Source organism: Python bivittatus, unplaced genomic scaffold (assembly GCF_059951505.1).
Source record: "Python bivittatus isolate LINGU-HERP-01145 unplaced genomic scaffold, Pbiv_v1 ctg000580_np1212, whole genome shotgun sequence".
In the NCBI taxonomy this organism is placed as follows: domain Eukaryota; kingdom Metazoa; phylum Chordata; class Lepidosauria; order Squamata; family Pythonidae; genus Python; species Python bivittatus.
The window spans coordinates 4,748,215-4,770,552 of record NW_028277087.1 but is presented as its reverse complement, the minus strand read 5'-3'; the positions used below and the strand labels follow the sequence as shown (position 1 = coordinate 4,770,552).

Sequence of the window (22,338 nt, the reverse complement as noted above, 5' to 3'; positions counted from 1 at the left end):
AATAATAATTATAATTACAGTATTAGTATTATAGAAGAAGCAAGTGGCTGACCCAGGCTGATCTTTTCAACAAAGGCTAAGCCTTGTTAGTTTGTAGATGGGAGACCACTAGGAAACCTCAGGAGTATAGGGTAGGCTGGGAAGTAAATAAAAATCAATCTCCAAAGAAGGCAACAGGTAACCACTTCCACACTGTAACTAAAATGTAGTCTGGATACATCCATGAGGTCCCCAGGACTCAAGCTTGACTTGAGAGAGATTATCTTACATCTGAACCCAGCCCCGGTGGGTTAGCAATCATGTTTTATCCTTTAGGATTAGATATAGTAAAAGCTAGTCCCTATACCTTGCCCAGCAAACCATGATTTGGCATGGCACGTGAACCCAGGCAGACAGATGTTCACTTTGTATTTCACTTTCCAACCGTCTCACGTTTAGGACTTAAACATGAAAAAAAAAAAAACTAGCGACTGAGCCCAGAAAGTCACTAGTCCTACTTGTGCATCATGAGTTCTGATGCTTGGATCAGGGGCTTTCTTGCTCTCCTGCTTCCTATTTCTCTTTTTTTAAGGCGTACCGCCCTTCTCCTCCCCACCCCACACTTTGCTCAGAAAGGTGGAAATGGGAGACTCAAAGCTCCAAACTCGCTTCTCCAGACACAAATAATCATACCTTTATTGACCAAGTGTATGCAGAGTGGTTTATAAAGTGTGCGCTAAAGCTACAGTTAGGGTGGCCACTTTCAGCGTGGCGCTTCCAAGCAGGCCCGTTATCTCCGATACCAGATCTGAATACCTTTCGCTCGCTTAATCTTCCTCTGGAGCTGCAGGATCCCGTAAAGGAGTGCCTCAGCAGTGGGAGGACAGCCTGCAAGAGGTAGGAGGATCTCAGAGGGGATCATAAAATGCCCAGGCTTTAGGAAGGGGGTCTCTCTGACCAGCTCTCCATCGCAGGTTATTATTATTATTTATTGGATTTCTCCACCGCCCATCTCCCCCACAATAGGGGACTCTGGGCGGCTTACAAAGACATTAAAACTATAAATATATATAAAATACATAATATATATAGAATTAAAACAATACTAAAAAAGGACAATCCAAGAAGATGGAAAATCGGGCCAGGGACAGCCAGCCACTATGGGGCTAGCCATCTCCCTGCTTGAGGTATTCCCTCCCCACCCCAGGCCAGGTGGCAGAACCAGGTCTTCAAGGCCCTTCGGAAGGCCAGGAGTGAGGGGGCCAATTGGACCTCTAGGGGCAGGATGTTCCAAAGGGCGGGGCTACCGCAGAGAAGGCCTGCCCTCTGGACTCCGCTAGATGGAGTTCTTTTACTGAGGGTGTCCAAAGCATGCCCTCTCTGTGTGATCAGGTGGGACGGGTTGAAGTCATAGGGGAGAGGCGGTCCCTCAGGTAAGTTGCTCGAGGAGAAGAGCCTCAAGGGTTGGCAACTTTATAACGAAGCCCATCCAAGTAGGTTTGCAATACTCCCAGCGACCAACAGACAGCCACAGGGTATCTTTGCTGTTGCCTGGATTTTGCAGCGTCAATGGGGCAGAAGAGCAAACACAACATTCTCTAAGCTCCTGGGGAAGGCGAGGATGGGATGTTAAGCATATAAACCTTTTTCTAGCAGTCTGCAGGTTTTTTATGCTGGTTGCAACAAACTCGCTTGCTGTCTGTACCAGTGTTTCTCAACTCTGGCCACTTTAAGATGGGTGGACTTCAACTCCCAGAATTCCCCAGCCAGCAATGCTGGCTAGGGAATTCTGGGAGTTGAAGTCCACCCATCTTAAAGTGGCCAAGGTTGAGAAACACTGTTCTATACTAAGCAGAAAAGGGTCACATGCTCTCTATTATACCTTCTGCCAGTCCACGTGGAATTCCTTGTTCCCCAAGTAAATATTTAAATGAGGGATGAACTCTGCCCCTACAAGTTTTATCTGGATACAAACCAACAAAATGACCCTTCTCTCCCGGGGATCCTGGTCTCCACAGGGCTGGAGGGAGCCCAGCTGGGGAAGATGTGCTAGGAAGAGAACTCTCGATGTCTTTTCATTACCTGGCACATAGATGTCCACGGGCACGATCCGATCACAGCCCCGCACCACGGAGTACGAGTAATGATAGTAACCTCCACCATTGGCACAGCTGAAGGAAAAAGAGAGACCGTGCTGGGGTTATTTTAAAAGCAACCCTTTGCAATAGAGCAGCGTTGTCCAAACTTGGCCACTTTAAGATGAGTGGACTTCAACTCCCAGAATTCCCCCTGGCTGGGGAATTCTGGGAGTTGAAGTCCACTCAAAGTGGCCAAGTTTGGACAACACTGCAATAGAGGAAGCCTGTTTCCTCCTGGCAGACAGTTTTTGATAGTTCTGCCCAGTGAGAACACAGCGGTGCAGAATATAATGGAACACCTTCTAAAAGCACAGACTAGACCTGTTAGCAAAGGAAAGGGGAAAGAAATTATTCAAAGTAACTGCCTCAAAGTAACGTTTGAAGAACATGTGAGGGACTCAAAAGCCAGCTGAGAGCAAAAATGCCTTCCATTGCTGCTAAAAAAAAGGGGGGGGCAGGAGATTGTCAGCAAACACAGCACTGCTTCTGCACCACAAAACAGGAGACCGATCTACCACCTCTGCTATCGTGCTGGGCTTATTCTCTTTCCCTGCAATCAAGCTTCCCTCCCGCAACCGTGGGTGTTTGGTAGAACTGGAACTTCCTCTCGGGCTAAACCTCTTCAAACGGCCAGTTGGGGGTGGGAGGGGATAGGAAGAGGGTTGGGAACCAATCCAACAGCCTGGGGGCCTTTTAATTTTTCAAAATTAATTTATTTTTTTTGTGGCCAAGGGCCATGAGGGATACATTTTACGGAGTCCTCGGTGCTGAACTTGGTCGCTCACTTGCAGATGTTTCATTACCGACTAGGTAACATCATCAGGGTGAGTGAGGCCAGCACTCCCTCGCACTGATGGTGTTACCTAGTTGTGTAATGAAACATCCTAAGCCTGGGGCAGGCTTAGAATTAAAGTGCAAGGGTGCAATCAAGGTTGCATCCACACTGAAACCCTGCTTGCATGACACACATAACTGGGTCAAGAGGGAAGGGTCTAGTTTTAGCCGCAAACAGCTCCTGATTTAAACTAATGCGCACAGACCACAGATTTGTAATAAGCTGCCCTTCTCAGCTGTGGGACCCAAACTGGAAGAAAATGCAGCTTCTCTAGGCACGCTGTTTCCTTTTTCCTTTTCACTCATGCCCCCAAATCTCTGTGCAGTAGCACAGACCCCCCACTGCCATTTTTGGCCTCTAGCTCCAGTGGAACCCTCACCCCAAACCCCGAAATAGCAGCCTCTCAGTCTCCTTTGCAGTGGCTGGGGAGCGGCTCAGGACATGTCTCTTGTCCCCAAATGACCTGCAATTCTGCACTGCCAGCACATAAGGCTAAGTCAGACACCTGGGGAAAATAATGACCTGGTCAGGTGTGTTGCATAAACACGGATCTACTGCTGAGAAAACAACAACATGACAGAACAGAAAGGGGATGCACCTAGTCCTGAGGGTAATAAAATACTGAGCAAGATCTTACCTCCCCATGGACACTACGTAACGTGGTTCAGGCATCTGATCATAAACCTGCCAAGAAAGAAGGGTGAAGATTTGCACTTGATCTGAAGAACTTTGCATTCAAGAGTATGCCTGCTTTAGACCCTCGAGTGCTAGAAATCCAATAAGCTCGGAAAAGCTACAGAGCCTGGGTTCTGGAATTCCCTAACAGCAGCTCTGTCCTGGGTCAGGCTTAGAGTGGAGCAGGTGCCAACATTTTGAGCCACTATCCAGTTGTCCCTTTCAAAGGATCACTCGGGAAATTTATTCCAGATGTTTTTCTTTGCAGCCTCTAGCCAGATCGGTCCCATTCTGAACTTGATCTTTGCGGACAGACAGAGAGAGCCCTGAGCCCTTTTACATAATTCCTTTTGGATATTCCACGGGGTTGGGAAGAATAAAAATGCAGTGGAGAATCAGAAGCAGAGGTTCAGACTGATGAAACCTGATTCAGCTGGGCCTTTTGGTTATGAAACAGCTATCCAGATGTAAACCACAAAAGGCAGCTTTGGTTGAGCAACCCAGAGAAACTCTGAAGATCCACAGGAACTCCGACCTGGGAGGGTTTCATGTTCCCAGTGATCTCATGCCAGGATTCCCTGAGTCCAGCGTATTGCTGCTCCCTGTTAGCTCTACAAACCTTTATCGTTGGTGTGAGCACACAAGAGGTCATTCGATTCCCTCCCTGAAGGGCTGAGTAAGGACCATATGCATACCTTCCGGAGGGCAGGGGCCATCTTGTTGGTCAAGGTGCCAGCCACAATCATGACATCAGCTTGCCGGGGACTGGCACGGAAAACCACCCCAAAGCGGTCCATGTCGTAGCGCGGAGCGGCCATGTGCATCATCTCGACTGCGCAACAAGCCAAGCCGAAAGTCATTGGCCACAAGGAGCTCTGAGGGAAGAAAAGGGGAAGGCGGCTCACGTCCAGCAACGCTGTCATTTCACCTCCCTCTTAAACCAAACAGCCCTGCCCACGAGTGCAGGCTAGCGCCTCTTTCCCTTCCCTGTTTTGCCCCACCAAATATACTGCTGCAGTTCCAAACATGGAAGTTCTACACCTAGTTATCCTGAGATATGACCAATGGATGATCTTTGGTGCCTTTAATTCTAGTATGTGACAATGCAGCTCAGCAGCCTTCCTCCCTGCCTGCATTATTCCTGAGCCTCAGTAATTAGGATGGCCAGAGATTCGGTCTCCATAAATCAGTATCTTCCCTCCCATGAAAACTAGCAACTTGCTATGTAAGCTGAATTGTCCCAAATTAAAAATGTGGCATTGCTGAAGTATCTTTATGTGCTGACAGAATCTACAGAAGTTCTAAGTGCAACAGAAAGAGGATTGCCAGTAATAGAACATCGACCAATACTCCAACTTTTGGAGAGAGAAGCAGAATTCCAGTTTGGCTAGGAAAAAGTCTCAAATGAAGTCTCCAAGTATGGAGTCCCCCCATATTAAGGAATAGGGTTCCCCTATTAAGGAAGCCCACCTAGTGGGACTGAGAAGAAGGGCCTTCTCTGTGGAGGATCCCTCCCTGTGGAACATCATCCCCGCAGAGATAAGACTGCCCCCCGCCTTGATGCTGTTCTGCAAGGGCCTGAAGACATGATTTTGCCAGCGGGCCTGGGGATCCCAGGTCGACCTGGAGTCCATCAAATGGCTAGTGTAAATGTATTGTTGTCACCAGCGGGATAGGGGGGTGGAGTGGGTTTTGTATTTGGGATTTTTATTCTTGTAAGCCGCCCGGAGTCAACGTGAGTGAGTTGGGCGGCCATATAAATATAAATAAATAAATAAATGTGTGGAGGAAAGAGAGAGGGGAGGGAATTAACATTGGTTTATAGTCCTTCCCCCTCCACCCCATTGAAAAGCAGGACATGGAGCTGCCATGTGGAATCCAAGTACAATTGATATCTGACGAATTTCAAACCAAGATGTTATTTGTGAGACCCCAAGAACCTTCTTGGAACAGGAAACACCCATCTGGAAGGAGCCCCTACTTACTCGACGAACCCAGTTAACCAAATCATCTAGCTTGGTGACAACATATTCCCCTCGACTACTGGGAAGCGCTGGCTTCTTCTGAACAATCGCACGGCTCTTCTCCTGAATCTGAACAGAACTACAAGACAACAACACGGTTCTGAAAAAAAGCAACCGTCCCCTGGCCAACCTCCAGTTCCCGCACCCTGCAGATGGTAAAAGCAACTTTGGGTCAACTGCCTGTTGCCCCCCGAGCTCAACCTCCTGTCTCTGCCATGGGCTGAACAGAAGCATCTGAAAAATGGATGATCAGGGCACTTCCTCGAGGGGTTCACGCTTTCAAGTTGCAGACAATGACTCAGCAAGTAGGATGATCAGTATTTGTGTTGCTATTTAGTTTCTACATACAAGATATATTAATTATTATTCCTAGCACACTAATGGTTATTCCTCGTATTGTACTGATCATTCCTACGAATGCTAGTTTATGAATCTATTTGTACAGCATGAGGGGAGAAGGAGTGGGAAAAATGCACAAAGGCTGTTGGATAAGTATGAATCGTTGCCTATAAAAGCGATTACTCAAGTTGGAGGCATGGGGATCCTAAGCTCACTTGCAAACTGAAAATGAAAGGGGCTACGTGTAACCTGAGGAACACTGGATTTCGGAACCTTTACTGGATTCTGGAAACAGCGTGTGGATAAACAAGGGCAACACGGCAACTTGCATGAATGCAGCACAACCTTTACAAGCCTAAAAAGAGAGGTTCCCCTGGGGAGGTTCTAGAAAGTAGCAAGCTAGAGGGCTATACAAGCCTTTACTCTATAGAGCAGTGTTTCTCAACCTTGGCTGCTTGAAGATGTGTGGACTTCAACTCCCAGAATTCCCTGTGCTGGCTGGGGAATTCTGAGAGTTGAAGTCCACACATCTTCAAGCGGCCAAGGTTGAGAAACACTGCTCTATAGAGAAAGGATAAGGAGACTCCCTCTGCAATCATGTGGAAACTTGCGCACAAGTTCATCTTCTTTGTCTTGCTTCTCACCCACTTTGGGTTAGCTACTCCAAGGTGTAACTATGAAAAGACTGGATGAATGAATGGAGGGATGGATGGACGGGGGATTAGCAAGTGGGATTATTTAGGGCTATAAGAAGCTCAATTTCTAATATCTGCTTTATTTATTATTCTTCTAAAAAGAGTGCTGTATTGATTTAAATGCTAGTACAGGTAGGCCTCGTTTAGCAACTGCCTCATTTAGTGACCGTTTGCAGTTACGACGGTGATGAAAAAGTAACTTTGCGACCAATCCTCACATTTATGACCTTCACAGGTCTGTAAAGGAAAGGAAAGCTGCAGTAAGATCGTTAGCAGAGTTGCAGTTTCACTTAGTGACCACTTCACCAAGTTGCCAGTCCAAATTGTGGTCGCTAAATGAGGACTACCTGTACTGTGTTTAGGTTGCTCAAAATTCCCCCCCAATGATACCACTGTCTGAACTTGATTTGTCCATCCTATCAGACCCTAAGTAAAAATTAAAAAGCTTGTGCATAAACTTTTGTTTAATGTCGTTGTGCAAAATATCCTTGCTAAGGGAATGCCATGTTCAGGGATGCCATTCTCATGCCTGCTTGGTCATGGCCCCCCTTCTTTAGAACAACCCCCCTTGGATATAAGGATTGACCCTTTCTATAAGCAAAGTCTTCTGATTGGATCATCGTAAGAATTGGAGTAAATAAATCAATAAAAGAGGTAATTATCAGGTTGTCCAAGAGCAGAGAATACCTGTCAGCACTCTCGGCCGAAGAAGTCTGATGCAGCAAGCGGGAGGGACCAGCACGCCCCACAATGGCCCTGTTTAAAGAACAGCCAACTGTTAAACGGTCTTCAATGTGGGATCCAACAGCAACCCTGCAGAGTAGGGAGCCTGTGCTGAAAGCCACAGAATGTAGTCAGCTACAGAGATGACCTTGGAGAAACCGCAGAGGCGGTTACAAAAACATGCTTTAAGCCTGGAAGTAGGGAGAAATCCAGACTGGCTCCGCCTTAATTCCCTGGGATGAAAGAGGGAGGGAAAAGAAGACACAGCCAGGCTTTCAAGATTCTGTGATTGCAGCCTATCTCAATAAAGGAAGGTCAGATCACCAGATCTTTGCAGAATGAAGGGTAGCTTAAGAGGACAAACCAAAAAAGAACAAAGTAATCTAAGTCCGCAGTGAGCTAACTCACTTGCATTTATTTATTTACATTTATTTGATTTATTTGATTAAATTTATTACAGCTGCCCACTCCAACAGACTCCAAATTTCTTAGTCTCTAGGGCAGGGTTTCTCAACCTTGGCAACTTGAAGATGTGTGAACTTCAACTCCCAGAATTCCCCAACCAGCATCTTAAAGTTGGCTGGGGAATTCTGGGAGTTGAAGTCCACACATCTTCAAGTTGCCAAGGTTGAGAAACCCTGGTCTAGAACTACCTGATGACTTAAGGACTCTTAAATAAGCAAAACAAACAAATAATTGCATGATTCTTTGTCAGTTCTCTTCCCTCTGTATATTTTTAGACTGGAAGACCCTTGGGGCAGAGACCTGTCCAACCTATACATGGAAATAAATAAATCAATACGTTAGAAATGCACATCTCTGGAGGTGCCAAAATCAGCATGTTGTATTTTTATATATAACATGCTGTGTATTTATAGCACATTACTATTTATAAATGCTTCTGGGTTTTTTCCTCTTTAATTTGAATACCTTAAACACAGTATATGCTGTGAAGATGTCATATCTTAAAATATTTATAAGCATTCCAGCAGAAATAAACTCCAAATGAAACGAAAAACTTTATTGTGGTCATTAACCAGCACAAAACTCCAAATAAAGCTGTGCCTTTGAGTATTTGAGAGAAAATGTAAACCACATAAAGTACACTTTATTAAATTTGGCATCAAACAAATATTTTGGCTCTAGTACTTCTGACTACTGAAAAATATTCAAGGATATTTACATGATATGTAAAAAATAACATGATTTACAATTGTTAGGCTGTAATGCCAGTGCACATACCTGTCAGTAAGCACCACTGAACATAGTGAGACTTACTTCTGAGTAAATCAAACTCAGACATAGGATGGCACTGTAGCTTGTTTATTTAATAAATTGTTATGTTATGTCCTTTATGTTATGTTAAATCCTGTATTTTGTAATGGTTGAAAATCACCTTATATTGTTTGCATAAACAGAAAAGTGAGGTATAAATTCAATAATAAAGAAAAAAAATAAATAAGTCAAATGAACAAAATTAGATCCACCTGTACTTAAGGCATTGGAAAACATTCTCAAAAAATTTCCACAGGGCGCCGACCTCCTTCGTGCGTCAATTCAGTTTAGGGAAGAGGTTCTTTGCCGAGCTGACTTAGGCAGACTTACCTCAAAAGGAACACGCCACGCGGGACCACGCAAGAAACTGAAAAGAAATAATACGTTGAGGTGAAAAGAAGAAAACATGGGCTGAAACATGAGGAGGCTGACAGAGAACACAAGGGCGAGAAGCTAACGCATGATCGGCAACAAGGCTTTATCCACAGAGAAGGGGCTCCAAGGGCCAATGAGATGAGCTCCTCCCACTATTGACTCAGACAATGGCATTTTTATCCTTCCTCCCATTCTGAATGACAAGAAAAGCTTTGGCAGAACCCTTGAGGCGGCCATGGAGCCATTTCCTTCCTTTGCCTTGACTCATGTATGGCATTCAACTACCGTGCAGCAGCTAGCAAATCAAAAGCTTGCAGTTGTGGGCTGGAAAATGTGGACAACCACTACAGCAGTGTTTCTCAACCTTGGCAGCTTTAAGCGGTATGTACTTCAATTCCCAGAATTCCCCAGCCAGTGCTGGCTGGGGAATTCTGGGAGTTGAAGTACATACCGCTTAAAGTTGCCAAGGTTGAGAAACACTGCCCTACAGTGTTGATACAAGTCTTGACTCACTGCTGCCACTCAAGATTTTTCAGCGCAGATCTGATAACCCTAAGCCTATCAGAAGATGGCTCCACAACACTGAGGACCAAATGGAAAACTCCTGGAGGATAGATTAGTTTTTGGAAATCTAGGTACCCATCCTTAATATAACAATTTTTCTAACTTCTCAAAGCATTCAGCATCCAAGCAGTAGTCATGTTTGCATGAATCACTGCCTTCCAAACTAGCCACCACATTTTAACCTAGTGTGTTGCAAGAACCCAGAAAGTTCGGTTCTGCCAACCACGATCATTAATCACTAGTAAACATATTGCGTAAGCACAGCTTTTCTCTCCATCATCTAGTTCAGGGTTTCTCAACCTTGGCAACTCTAAGATGTGTGGACTTCAACTCCAGAATTCCCCAGCCAGCATATGCTGGCTGGGGAATTCTGGGCATTGAAGTCCACACATCTTAGAGTTGCCAGGTTGAGAAACCCTGATCTAGTTTGTAACAGGGACTGACTAAGGTTCATAACATTGTCCTGTCTTACAGTCTCACCTTTAAAGCCCTACATGGCATGGAGCCAGGTTACCTGAGGGACTGCCTCTCCCCTATGACTGCAACCCATCCCACCCGATCACACAGAGAGGGCATGCTGCGGACCCCCTCGGTAAAAGAGCTCCGATTAGTGGGGTCCAGAAGGCAGGCCTTCTCTGCGGTAGCCCCTGCCCTTGGAATATCTTGCCCCTGGAGATGAGATTGGCCCTCTCACTCCTGGCCTTCTGGAAGGATTTGAAGACCTGGCTCTGCCATCTGACCTGAGGCGGGGAGGGAAGACATCAGGTGTGGGGATGGCTAGCCCCTGAGAGGCCAGACGTTTGCTGCTCTGAACCATTGGCCTCCTGGACTCTTTCTTTTTTAGTAATTGTTTTGTACAGGTTTTAGGTTTTATGTAATTGTATATTTATTTATTGTTTTAATGAGTTGTGAGCCACCCAGAGTCCCCCATTAGGGGGAGATGGGCGGGGATAAATTTAATAAATAATAATAATTGATGTTCAAGATTATACTGGAAAAAGACTTCCTGAAAGCAAACTCTTAAAAACTGGAAGAACAGCTTCTCTTTACCCTCCCCTTGCAACATGATAGAAATTACTAAATCAGTGTTTTCAAATATAAGAAGGATCCCCTCTACACCCTTCTCACGAATAGAATAGGGAGCAAGGCAGAGTGAAAAACCCGTCTCTGACTTTTTTGTAAACAACACACGGGACCCTTCGTATGATACTGGCAAAATCTTTTATATCTAAGACTGCAATGCTTTTGCTGAAGAAGGACCCGTTTTTGCTTTGCATCAAGGAATTCTCTCTCTTGAAAGCAACCTGCCCAAACATCAGCAGCAGAGACTTCTTAAATTTACCCCCACTTTCTCAGATCTATTTGCTAGAAAAGACACTTTCCCTGCAATTCTCCCAAGCTGTTTTCCCCATCTTCCAACTTTTCAATTTGAGTTAGTTAATAGTGACCAGGGATGGTTTAGAGCAGTGTTTCTCAACCTTGGGAACTTTAAGAGGGGTGGACTTCAACTCCCAGAATTCCCCAGCCAGCCATGCTGGCTGGGGAATTCTGGGAGTTGAAGTCCACCCCTCTTAAAGTTCCCAAGGTTGAGAAACACTGGTTTAGAGCATGCTGGCTGGGGAATTCTGGGAGTTGAAGTCCACCCATCTTAAAGGTGCTGAGGTTGAGGAACCCTGGTTTAGAGCAGTGTTTTTCAACCTTGGCCGCTTGAAGATGTGTGGACTTCAACCCCCAGAATTCCCCAGCCAGAGGGTCCCTGCCCTGAGCAGGGTTGGACTAGAGGACCTTTGAGTGCCCGCCAACTTATCCGTTCTCGGTCTGGGAAAACGGGGGGATGGAGTGCCCCTGCGCCCCCAAAGAGGTTCTCGCGATCCATACCCAACATGCGACTCCTCCAGGCCGCTATCTCCTGCCCCCTTGAAACCGCGCCCCAGCCCACAGGCAGCCCCCTCCGGTTCGCACTCACCGGGCAGCGCAGCCATCGCCGCGTCTCCCTCCCCTCCCCCTCAGCCCTTCAAGCCACCTTTGCCGCCGCCGGAAAAGGGCAGGCGGTGCGCCCGCCCTGACGCTCCGGGTAGGAACCGGCGCCGCCTGGCCGCGCGTTCCGGCGGGGAGCAGGGCGCCGGCGTCGGTGCTGCCCCCTGGCGGCGGCGAAGGTGAGAGCGAGCGAGAGAGCCCAGATGCTCCGCGCGCCTCTAATGCTCTGCCTTCCTTCTCTTATTCTGCATTCTTCCTGTCTTCTTTTAAACATTTCTTTCCTCCTTCCGTTCATTCCTTTTCCCCTTTCCTTGATCCGTGTTCCCTTTCTCCTCCTCTTTCTCCTTTCTCCCTTTCCTCTTGTTTTCTCCTTCCTTTCTTCCTTTTTGCTTTCCGTCATCCCCCCTTTTCACCTTTCCTTCTTCAGTGCGCTCTTTTAATTTTCTCCTTCCCTTTCTCCCTCTCGCTCTCTCCCCCATTCATTCATTTTCTCCCCTTCTTTCCACTAAACCCGCAACTTTAAACCCACTTATTGCAGGAAAGCAGTTGTCTAACCCGCCCGGGGAGTTAAGCCTGTTGGGGACCCCTTTACACCCCCTTCCCGCCCCGCGCTGGCCTTGCACGTTATTCCTCCTCCCTCTTTTGCTCCAGTGTTTCTCAACGTCGGCCACTTTAAGTTGTGTGGACTTCAACTCCCAGAATTCCCTCAGCCAGCATGCTGAGTGGAGGAATTCTGGGGGTTGAAGTCCACACATCTTAAAGTTGCTGAGGTGGTCCGTTCCCTCCCATCTGCAATTTTAGTGGATGAACAAAAAGATAGCAAATGAATTTAGGTCCTTTCTCTGCTCCAGTTCCCAACGATGGGATTTCCGCGGGTGAGGAGCGGGCGGAGGGATCGCGTTCAGGAGAGGGGATTTTTCTCCTTAACGCCTGCTCCCCTTGCGACGCCAGCGCGGCCACCTTGGCTAGGGAAGCAGAAGCCTTCTTGCCCTCCCAGCATCCCCGATCAGATGCGTTCGCTTTCCCTCTCTCATTCCTGCCCGGAAACGAGGTTGCTATCTATCCCGTGATCACGGTCCTTAAGTTCCCCGGAGCGCAAAAGTGAACAGACTTGCAAATCGTCCTTTCGAAAACGGGAGATTGCTCGCGTCCCTGGGTGGGCTCGAACCACCAACCTTTCGGTTAACAGCCGAACGCGCTAACCGATTGCGCCACAGAGACCAAGCTGCTCAGGGCTCTTCTACCAGGGCTCTTAGAGAGGAAGATGCAATACTGGAAGCCAAACTATGATGCAAAGACAGAGGAGGATAAGGCTGGTGCTTCCTCCCCTGGAACTAACTTCCTTCCCTCCCTCCCATCTCATATATATGGGCAGCTAACAATTAAAGCAGAGTAAAAACCACTAAAAGCAACCAGAATTAAAAACAACAGAAATTAGCATTAAAATAGCAGCTGAGAACTTTGCCATTTATTTGCCAGATGTCTCTCCTGCAGTTCCTTAAAGCAACTTGCATGGGGATCGCCACAATAACAACCCTGTGAGGTAGGTTGGGCTAAGAGAGGGGGATTGGCCCCATATCACCCATCTCTTGCTGGGCTGCTGCTAGGATTACTATTATTACTATTAGTAATAATAATGTGCAGTGCTCAAGCTCTGTGTTTTCCCAAAAATGGAAGCACTGCCTCTGACTTAAGAAGTTTCCAATCATTTCTTTGAGCAGTGAATGGCTCTGAGTTTGACTCCAGCTGAGCAGGTCCTACAGAGTTGACTGAAGCAGTGTTTCTCAACCTCAGGAACTTGAAGGTGTGTGGACTTCAACTCCCAGAATTCCTCAGCCAGCAACTTTAAGAATGGACTTCAACCAAACATGCTGGCTGGGGATTTCTGGGAATTGAAGTCCACACATCTTCAAGTTACTGAGGTTGAGAAACACTGAACTTAAGCATCGTCTAGTGAGTTGGAGCCTGTTAGTCTTGAGGGAGTGGACAGGTCCATGGGACTGCAAATGCAAACATCCATGCGCCTTCTGGGCCTCCATGAGGGGGTGTAGGGCTGGATCCATGAAGTGTGAGGAGAAGGGATGGTTTCACCAGCTCTGAAAGATGAGTGGTCCACCCCTCCTCAAGAAGCCATCACTGAATCCAACCGAATTGGACAATTTTTGTCCTTTTTAGGGAAAGTTGAGAAGTTGGTTAGCAGCTCTAAAGGGTCCAGGAGGAAGTGGATTACCTGGATCTGGATTCACACCAGGGCATAGTACGAAGACCAATGTCAATGAGGTATGCATCCATCCTGGTCCTTCTTGACCTCTTGGTAGCCTTTGATACCATCTACCACAGTCTCCTGGGCCGAGTTGGTGGGAGGAATAGCGTTGTAGTGGTTCTCCACCTTCCTCCAGGGTTGGTTCCAATTGGTGTTGGAGGCAGAGTGGTCTAACCTTTTTTTTTTGGGTGCCTTTGAGTCAGTGTTGAACTCTGTTTAGGCTTCCCCCAAAGGGTTAAATTCACCAGGCAACCAACCCAGTTCAAGCAGCATCAGAAGTATTCAGTTTGCAGCAGTCTTTTTCACTTCTTTCCTATTCCTTTTTTTTCAATAATTTTCTCTACTCCTTTCAACAGATGTAATGGTCTGTGGGAATGACCTTGGGAGATAGGAGGGAGAACTGCAGTCTAGACAACCATCATGCAAAAGGTATCTCAGCCCGCAGAAGCAAAAGGGAGACGAGAAGCATCTCAGAAGGGACCCTCCCTAGTTCTCTGGAAAGTAAAAGCAAGGGAGGGGAGAAGTGCTTTCAGACTGCAAGATTCTGTTACTATAACCTTACAATAAAGGTAGTGTTAGTACTCATGGTTTGTGCTTGTCTGACTACCTTGAAGGGTTGACATCAATCTTGCTAGCCTGAAAGCATTTCTCCCTTCATGTTTACAGATAGTCCTCGGTTAACAACCATTCAGTGACCATTCAAAGTTATGATGGTGCTGAACGAGGAGACTTACAGCCAGTCTTTGAAGTTGCGGCCGTCAGCGTCCCACGGTCATGTGATCACCATTTGCGACCTTCACTGCCAGCTTCCGACAGCCAGTGGGAAACCTGGCAGGAGGTTGCAAATGGCGATCATGTGACATTACGCCTAAAAACTGCAATTGGAAAGTCAGTGTGGTCACATGATGTTGTGTTTTACCACCAGGTCACTTAACAACGGAGTTCCCAGTCCCAATTACTGTTGTTAACTGAGGACTACCTGTAATAGGGAGGGTTCCTTCTAAGATGCTTTCCATGCCCCTTTCCTGTGTGCTGAGATACTTTTTGCATGTTGTCTAGTCTGAGGTTCTTCCTCCTGTCTCCAAAGTTCATTCCCACAGTCCATTACAACAGAAGACAACCGTCTGGACCAATTCACAGGTTTATTGAGAGGAAATCTGGTAGCTTCCCGCTGTCCAAAGCTGAACAGTTGCCCATTTACTTCCAGGATCCTTGCGAGTTTGTATAATGTTTAAAGGCAACCTTTGGATCTTTTCAACAAATCCATATTAGTACATTCAGGGAGTTGCTGTTCTTCAAAGCACTTCTGAAACCTGATTTTAAGGAGACACCACACTATAATGTGAAGCATTGGAAACCAATTTATTTTTTCCAAAATTATAAAAAATACATGTTGCAGAGTGGGAGGTCATAAGGAATTAGTGTTCATGGAACAGTCAATAAAAATGGAGATTATTGAATTTCATCTGCATCTACCTTTTCCCCCCCAAACCAACACAGAATTACAATAAAATACTGTATGGTAGGATAAATGTTGTGTTGCAGAATCTCTAGGTTGATGATATAAACAGATTTATAAAAGTGAAGAGCAATTGATTTCAGACAACAATATATATGCACACAATACTGTATTTTTAAAAAGCACAGTTCAGAATTAGGGATATGCAAAACGTAAGATTAAAAAAAGGGCCACCCTAACTGTCACTCAATACTCCAGGCTTGAAATGAGACTGTTCTGAGGTTGGAAAAGTATCAGAATACTTCTGTAAGACTGAATCAGCTGTTCTGAGCTCAAAACAGGATCCTTCTGAACTTGAAATGCAATGTTCTAGGCTCGAAATAGTTTGAATTCAAAACATTTTGTATGTTGCTGTATGCATGCTTCAAAAATGAATCAGAAGTGCTTCTGAAGTTGGTAAGTGCAGCAGCTTCCTACAGCTCATTAAAGCAGTGTATTTTTTTTCCGGGCTTCTATGCAAGCCTGAAACATGTACCAACTCTAAGAGCTGTATTAGGATGTGGCTGACTTAATGAACCAACTCATCAAAGGAACTGTGTCTTTTGCCAGGCTTGTGCAAAAGCCTAAAAAAAAAAAAAAATGCAGCAGCTTTAATGAATAGTAGAGAGACGCTGCACTCACCCGAGTTCCAAAGCACTTCTGAATAAGTCTGGAACTGCGCACAGCTGCACCATTCAACATCAGAACAAACTGAATGAATCCCAACCACCCCCAAACAGCTGAAGAAAGGAAGAGAGAAGAGTTTGCAATATTGCAACGCATGTTGCTTTTGCTTCTAGTTAAATAGGTAGGGGAACTGTTTCAAAGGCCGTTCAGAGTCAACAGTCTGAACAATCTGATGGTGTATTCCCTATAGGAAATAAATCCTAGCTCAAACCACAATCAAGCCTACTACCTGTTAATATACATTTCAAAGTGTGTTTTAAACTGGAGGCAGCCCTCTGCAGTGACCCCCTTTGTTTTGCCAGGCGAAATGCAATTCAGTTTCTTCTCACTGAAGTTGGGGGGGGGAGAGGAAATGATACAGCAGGAATTATCTATTCCTCCTGAAGCATATTTCATAGATATCTATTTCATATGCATCTATATGTAAAAAAATAAATCTAATACTCTGTACAAAACCATGGCATTTAGTCTCCTTACAGACATACTCCATACATGGATAGAAAGAGAACTTCAGAGTTCATCTTCTGCAGACAGGTTCTCGCTTTGTTGGTGCTGTTTTTGCTTCTTCTCTTCAATTGCTTTTTCAAATTGTTCTCTCTCTCTGAAGGATTAAAAATAAAAAAAGTAGCAAGCAAACAAAACAAGCTTCTAGCAACGCTGGGGAACCCGAGAACCTGAAAAATGCTTTATTCCCTTTTATTTTTAAAGAATAAAGTTCAAGACCAAGCATGTTCCCTTCAGCCATAAACGTTGAATTTCACATTTTCTTTGTTACATCGCCAGGGAGCTTCCCCGTCATCTATAAAAGTTTGTCAATATGTTATAGTTTTATTGTTGTTCACTGTATGTATTTGAAATGACCAAAGGGGAAACAAATTATGGGGTAGAATAATAATGCCATGAATAAATGGTTGCTAGGCGTCTTGTGACAGTTTACTAAATCGGCATCTTGTGACAGTTTACTAAAGTGGCATGATACAGCCAGATGTTCTGTGAACTGTGATGTTTGGAGGGAGAACGGTTATACATGGAGTAAAGGTCCCCAGAAGAAAAACAACTGCCACAACCTCAACGTTGCAAAATTCAGGATGTCATGTTTTAGGAGTGGGGAAAGGAGAAAGATGCACAATAAAATAGCCCTCCCCAATCTGGCCCACTCTGAGGGGAATCCTTGGTTAACAACCATTCATTCAGCAACCGTTCGAAGTTACGAACAGTGCTGAACAAGGAGACTTATAGCTGGTCCTTGAAGATGCAGCTGTCGCAGCTTCCCTGTGGTCACGTGATTGTGATTTGGGCGCTTGGCAATTGGCTCACAATTACGACAATTGCACCATCACACAGTCACGTGATCGCCATTTGCAACCTTCATTATCAGCTTCCCACAATCAAAGTCAATGGGGAAGCCGACAGGAGGTTGCAAATGGCGATCCCGTGATGTCGTGCTTAATTGCCATCGCTAAGCGGAACAACCGGACAGCAACTGGAATTGCCATCGCTAAGCAGCATGGTCATGTGACATCACGCTTTACGACAATGTTGCTTAGCGACAGAGTTCCCGGTCCCAATTACCATCATTAACCCAGGACTGCCTGTACTGGCTTGAAGGCATTCCTTTTTGGTGGGAACTGAGGCACATTTGGCTCTCAAGGGCACGTCTTCCCTTACTGTTGGCCTTTCACTAGGCGGTGGGGCCAATTCTGCTTTTGGATCTTAGCAGGGGTGCTGGGTTTAGCTGGGATCTTCTTGTGGGTCTGAGGTTTGTGGATGGAGGATTATGATATTTTACTGCATTTTAAGTATCCAAACTGTCCAGCATCTAGGGATATGGGTGAGATACATTAAAAAATATACTTCCAGAATTCCTAGCAACCATCTTGATGGTGGTTGCGAATTCTGGGAACTGCATTCCCAACATGTCTGGAGGCACCAGGTGTGGGAGAGTTGGAGTAAGAGGTCACCACTGCATAATGTCACAGGTGTGCAAGAGGCACAGTCGTGAGATAGGCACACACATCTACGGGGGGAAGGTTCAAGTAGATACCTTTGGCTCACTAATGGTCCGTTGATGTATTTTTCTTCTGCTGTCTTGTAGTCCACCTGATCCACAGCAGAAATTGCATAGATGATGGCCTGGAGACCAAAAAATGGCACAGTTTAGAGGGCCTGTTTGTCAACATATCTGCTGTTCTGGAGGGGGGGGGAGGAGGAGGAGGAGGAGGACTGCAACTTAGTGGCAGAACAGGAAGCTCTAGATTCATTTCCTAGTGTCTCCAAGTACAGATGGGAAAAACTTCTACCTGGAACTTTGGAGAGCTGCAGTAAGCTATTCTGGGCAAATACAACCAGAAGAACCAAGCTTTATGGGGAGAGCGACTCAACACAGAGCAGCTGCTTAACTCCCACTTCCTCCATTTTACTTACTTCTGGAAAGAGGACCTCCAGGACAAACTTGCTACTGTCCCTATTCTTAAGCGGCAGCTTCTTGGCTCCAACTTCCCGGTAAACTTTCCTTAAGTATTTGAGCACAAGGTCCTGCTGATCATCATCCTCCAGGTATGTCTCTAGGATCAAATACTGGGGTGTTTTGAGGGATTTTTTCAGCCAGCGTGACTGTTTCTTGCTGTTCAGGATTGAACGAAGGTGCTCATCAGCTCCTCTGGCTTTCACGATGAACTCCACAATCCGTTTGTTGGCTCTGTCCCTGGCCGCTCGTGTCCGGTCGGGAAGGATTTTCTTGGCCTGCTTCGAGGGTGTCATCTCAGCAAGGAATTCCTGGCTGTCCAACTCCTCCATTTGAGGAAAGTCCATCTGGGACAAATTATGGAGGGCTTCTTTCCGGACAGGATAGCCTTGGAAAAAGGAAGCCAGGATCTTTTCTCAAAATTGGACCAGCATCTAAAAGGTTGCCTAATCCGGTGTTTCTCAACCTTGGCAACTTTAAGATGCGAGGACTTCATGCTGGCTGGGGAATTCTGGGAGTTGAAGTCCATGCATCTTAAAGTTGCCAAGGTTGAGAAACACTGGCCTAATCCCTATTTCTCTCCTCATCACACAATTAATATATACAGGTAACGTTCTCAGGATGGTGAGTATCAGAAGTTTAGAGAATGACAATGCAGCTAAGTGTTGAAGGGCTCTCTATTAATGACATCAAACAGTTTTACAGAGAGAAGGAAGTCTAAGATGGCCCTGTTGTCTTTAAGCTGTTTGAGTTCGGTTGTATAAAGTGCACCACTCTCTTCCAAAGAATGGGGCCTTCTCGAGATAGAAAACGAAGCTTACTCACTCATGTCATCAGCACAATATTCCAGGAAGGACCCCACAAAAGAATGGCAACCTAGGAGGATAAGAATAATGCTTAAATTGGGTATAGATTGATATGTGCAGAGGAAGTCCTGGCAGGCTTTGGATGAGGGCCCCTGAGATTCTAAAAGTGATGATCAAATTGTAATTTTACCTACTATCACCCAAAGAGAAAATGATTGGATATGGGCCTGGACAATAATCTATATATCATTTAAATTCAATTTAAATGCAAATCAATTAACACTTATTGTTATTATTAGATTTATATCCCACCTTTATCAACTAAAAATATCTGAGTTTACCTATTCAATGTTGATAAAATAATGCTCCCACCTACTACACAACAGCCATCCTATGAGGTGGGTTCAGCTAAAAGGGAGAGGGACTAGCCCAAAATCATCTTGCCAGCTCCCATGTCTAAGGAACAGATCTCCCAGTTTCTAGCCTGGTTCCTTTCACCACTACACCAAACTGGCTTTCTTTTTCTCTTATCCTCACCCATTATTTTTATTTTATATATCAAATTTGTCACCCCCCATCTCGTTAAAAAGCGACTCTGGGCTTTTTTATCTTTTGCAGGGGGAGAGCATGGAAAATGTTGAACCAGCCTGATTAAAAAAAAGGTTTTTATGAGACCTGGCCTCCACCACTTCCTTCTAAAAAGGAGACCTGATATGAATTTGAAGTGAAAATCAGATGATGCAAGGGATGGTGGGGAGGCTGGAAAGGAATGGAGATCACAGACAGACAGTGGGCGAGTCCCTTGGCAGCTTACTTCATAAATGGCCACTCAGCCCAGGCGGTGAGAAATCAGCAGTAGGCTGGTGTGATTATTTATTTACTAAACACAATTTCTAGACCACCCCCTCATAATACATTTGGGCAGTGTGTTAAACCATAAAACATCCATCCCTTGAAAAGCGATGTCTCCTCTAAACTCTAGGAGCAATTAAACAAACAAAAACCCCAAACCATCAGTCTCCCCTATTCCAGTGGAAAAAGAACATCAGAAAGTAACCAGGACGTGCTGCTTAGTCATTGCTGGATCAAATATCAAATGGCCCTTAAAAAGAGGGGTCTTTGGTGATTTCCAGAATGCCAAGATACTTCTTGTGAGAGATGATGGGGAGGCTGGGAAAGGAATGGAAGAGATCACAGATATAAACCATCATCAAGAAACAGAGGATGATTCAGTTGCCAGATTATCTCATAAACAGCAGCTCAGCCCAGGTGACAAGGAATCTGGGAAGAAGCACTTCAAATCTGCCTCGATAAAGGATCCTCTACAAATGGAGCTGGGACATTCCTCTTACTCTTTCCAAGATTCTGCATTAATCCCAGAAGAATATTAAAGACACGTCATTGAAATCTGTGAGGTTCTTATCTTGGTCTTGCCCAGCTGCATGGCTTGATACCTGTGCACCTGTCGGAGAATTTTAGACACCATTTGTAGGTCACATATCACCACAGAAACGGTATCTGTGGCTTGCAGGACCAAGAGTGGAAAAATACAAATATTTGGCAAAGCAAATAGAAAAGGGGAGGGTGGACTGAAAAATAGGTGGGCCAAACCTCTCCAGGGCTTCATGTACTTTATCCCCTTCAAAACAACTCCCTGAAAAATGATCTAGGAATTCGGGCCAGTGTCCTCTGGCAATGTCCCCAGAGAACCATTTTTTTAAACTGAAATTCAGGCCCTGAACAAAAAAAATTGCCCACACGTGCTGTAACATGGTCATCCGGATTCAAAACTATGGACCAATTTCTCTGGCCTTCGGTACAGGCAGGGAAGCCACCCCACTGCTTCTGACCTGGAAGTTTACTAACTTCATTGGGTGTTTTTCTACCTCAGTAGCACGGTCAGTAGAACAGGTCCGAAAAGAAGAGTTGAAGGAGATGATGGAATGATAACAGAAGAAAAAACAGGGCCTAGAAAGAGAGAGTTCAGGAAAAAAGAAGGAAGGAAAAACAGCAGGGGAGAAGATGTGTCTTCTTCATTCTGTCCCCTAAACTGAGTGATGCTAGGTTAGTGTTGTCCAAACTTGGCCACTTTAAGATGAGTGGCTGGCTGGGGAATTCTGGGAGTTGAAGTCCACTCATCTTAAAGTGGCCAAGTTTGGACAACACTGTGCTAGGTGGTGCCCTGTAGAAGAATCCCCAGCTAACAAATGCAGAGAAGTTGACGAAGCTGCAGAAAGATCACCCGCTCTTAAACCCAGGATGGGAATTAGAGTTTCTTGTGCCTTTCAGCTTACCTATTCTAATTCTGTAATCTGCAATCAAGCTGATACACCAGTTGATGTCATGATTATATCTCTCTCTGGCTTTGTCCTACAAAGAAAAAGGAGACAGGCATACAGGCCCTGCTTGTAGAACAGGGCAAATGTTTCCTTTCCAGAACTTTACAAGGGCACAGCGGCGGTTTTTCTGGAGGCTTTACTCACGATCAGCATCTGTTTCTCTTCGCAGTCAAAGTGCTTCAGGCCTCTGAGAGAAGTGGAGAACCTGCATTAAGAAGGGAGAGAAGCAGAAATCTCACCCTGCCAGAGGAATGATTTTCCAGCCCCCTCTGATGTCTAGAACCATGAAACTGGAAAGTCTTCCAGTTGGGGAATTCAGGCAGTTGCAGGCCCAGTTCCATCTCCTCCTTTGGTACTATAATTTGGAGTGGGAATGTGTGTGTGTGTCCGCGTGTTCCCAGTGGAAATGAGTGGCTTATTTTATTATTACGTTTTAATGACTTTTAAGGTCATTTCAGCACCAGGGACTTATAGCATCTTCATAGCATCAACCAGCTGTTGCTAAAGTGATAAAAAGCCTGTTTGCATCACCGGTATTTTGGCGCAACGATGGTTGGAGGAGTGAATGGAACCTTACAATAAAATAGAGCTAGTACTTCTGGGTGTGCTTCTTGTCTGGACTACCTCGCAGGGCTGACATCTATGCTAAAACTGAAGGTGGCAATGCACACCCACATGCTAA

At 45.5% G+C, this 22,338-nt stretch overlaps 2 protein-coding genes and 1 non-coding gene across 8 annotated transcripts in view; all 3 read right to left on the bottom strand.

Moving 5' to 3' along the window:
* Nucleotides 1-648: 648 nt before the first annotated feature.
* NDUFS7 (NADH:ubiquinone oxidoreductase core subunit S7) lies at nt 649-11,706 on the bottom strand. Its single transcript, XM_088149399.1, has 8 exons — nt 11,589-11,706; nt 9,014-9,050; nt 7,373-7,441; nt 5,613-5,730; nt 4,323-4,502; nt 3,590-3,636; nt 2,062-2,150; nt 649-867 (listed from the first exon to the last, which is right to left on the bottom strand). The coding sequence occupies exons 1-8, from the start codon at nt 11,602-11,604 to the stop codon at nt 770-772; spliced, it is 654 nt and encodes a 217-aa protein (XP_088005525.1). The 5' UTR covers nt 11,605-11,706; the 3' UTR covers nt 649-769.
* Nucleotides 11,707-12,746: 1,040 nt separating this feature from the next.
* TRNAN-GUU (transfer RNA asparagine (anticodon GUU)) lies at nt 12,747-12,820 on the bottom strand. Its single transcript has one exon. It is a non-coding gene; the product is annotated as a tRNA-Asn (tRNA).
* Nucleotides 12,821-15,205: 2,385 nt separating this feature from the next.
* The window catches only part of PWWP3A (PWWP domain containing 3A, DNA repair factor), a 34,044-nt gene continuing 26,911 nt past the window's right edge, over nt 15,206-22,338 (bottom strand). For 5 of the 6 annotated variants that reach the window (XM_088149393.1, XM_088149391.1, XM_088149395.1 and 2 more), the window contains 6 exons: nt 21,801-21,861; nt 21,612-21,687; nt 19,337-19,387; nt 18,472-18,899; nt 18,092-18,180; nt 15,206-16,648 (listed from right to left, as the gene is read on the bottom strand). In XM_088149393.1, coding sequence (XP_088005519.1) covers nt 16,558-16,648; nt 18,092-18,180; nt 18,472-18,899; nt 19,337-19,387; nt 21,612-21,687; nt 21,801-21,861 — 796 coding nt within the window. In that variant the 3' untranslated portion in view covers nt 15,206-16,557. Of the gene's footprint in view, nt 16,649-18,091; nt 18,181-18,471; nt 18,922-19,336; nt 19,388-21,611; nt 21,688-21,800; nt 21,862-22,338 lie in introns of those variants that run through there. The other variant, XM_088149396.1, reaches the window with a different exon arrangement.

Excerpts from the sequence above, each read along its gene's own strand:
- NDUFS7 (XM_088149399.1), bottom strand. Across the intron at positions 3,637-4,322 it reads TGGCCCCTGCCCTCCGGAAG|GTTTATGATCAGATGCCTGA; the intron begins GTATGCATATGG and ends CTTTCTTGGCAG. Across the intron at positions 2,151-3,589 it reads TACGTAGTGTCCATGGGGAG|CTGTGCCAATGGTGGAGGTT; the intron begins GTAAGATCTTGC and ends TTTTTCCTTCAG.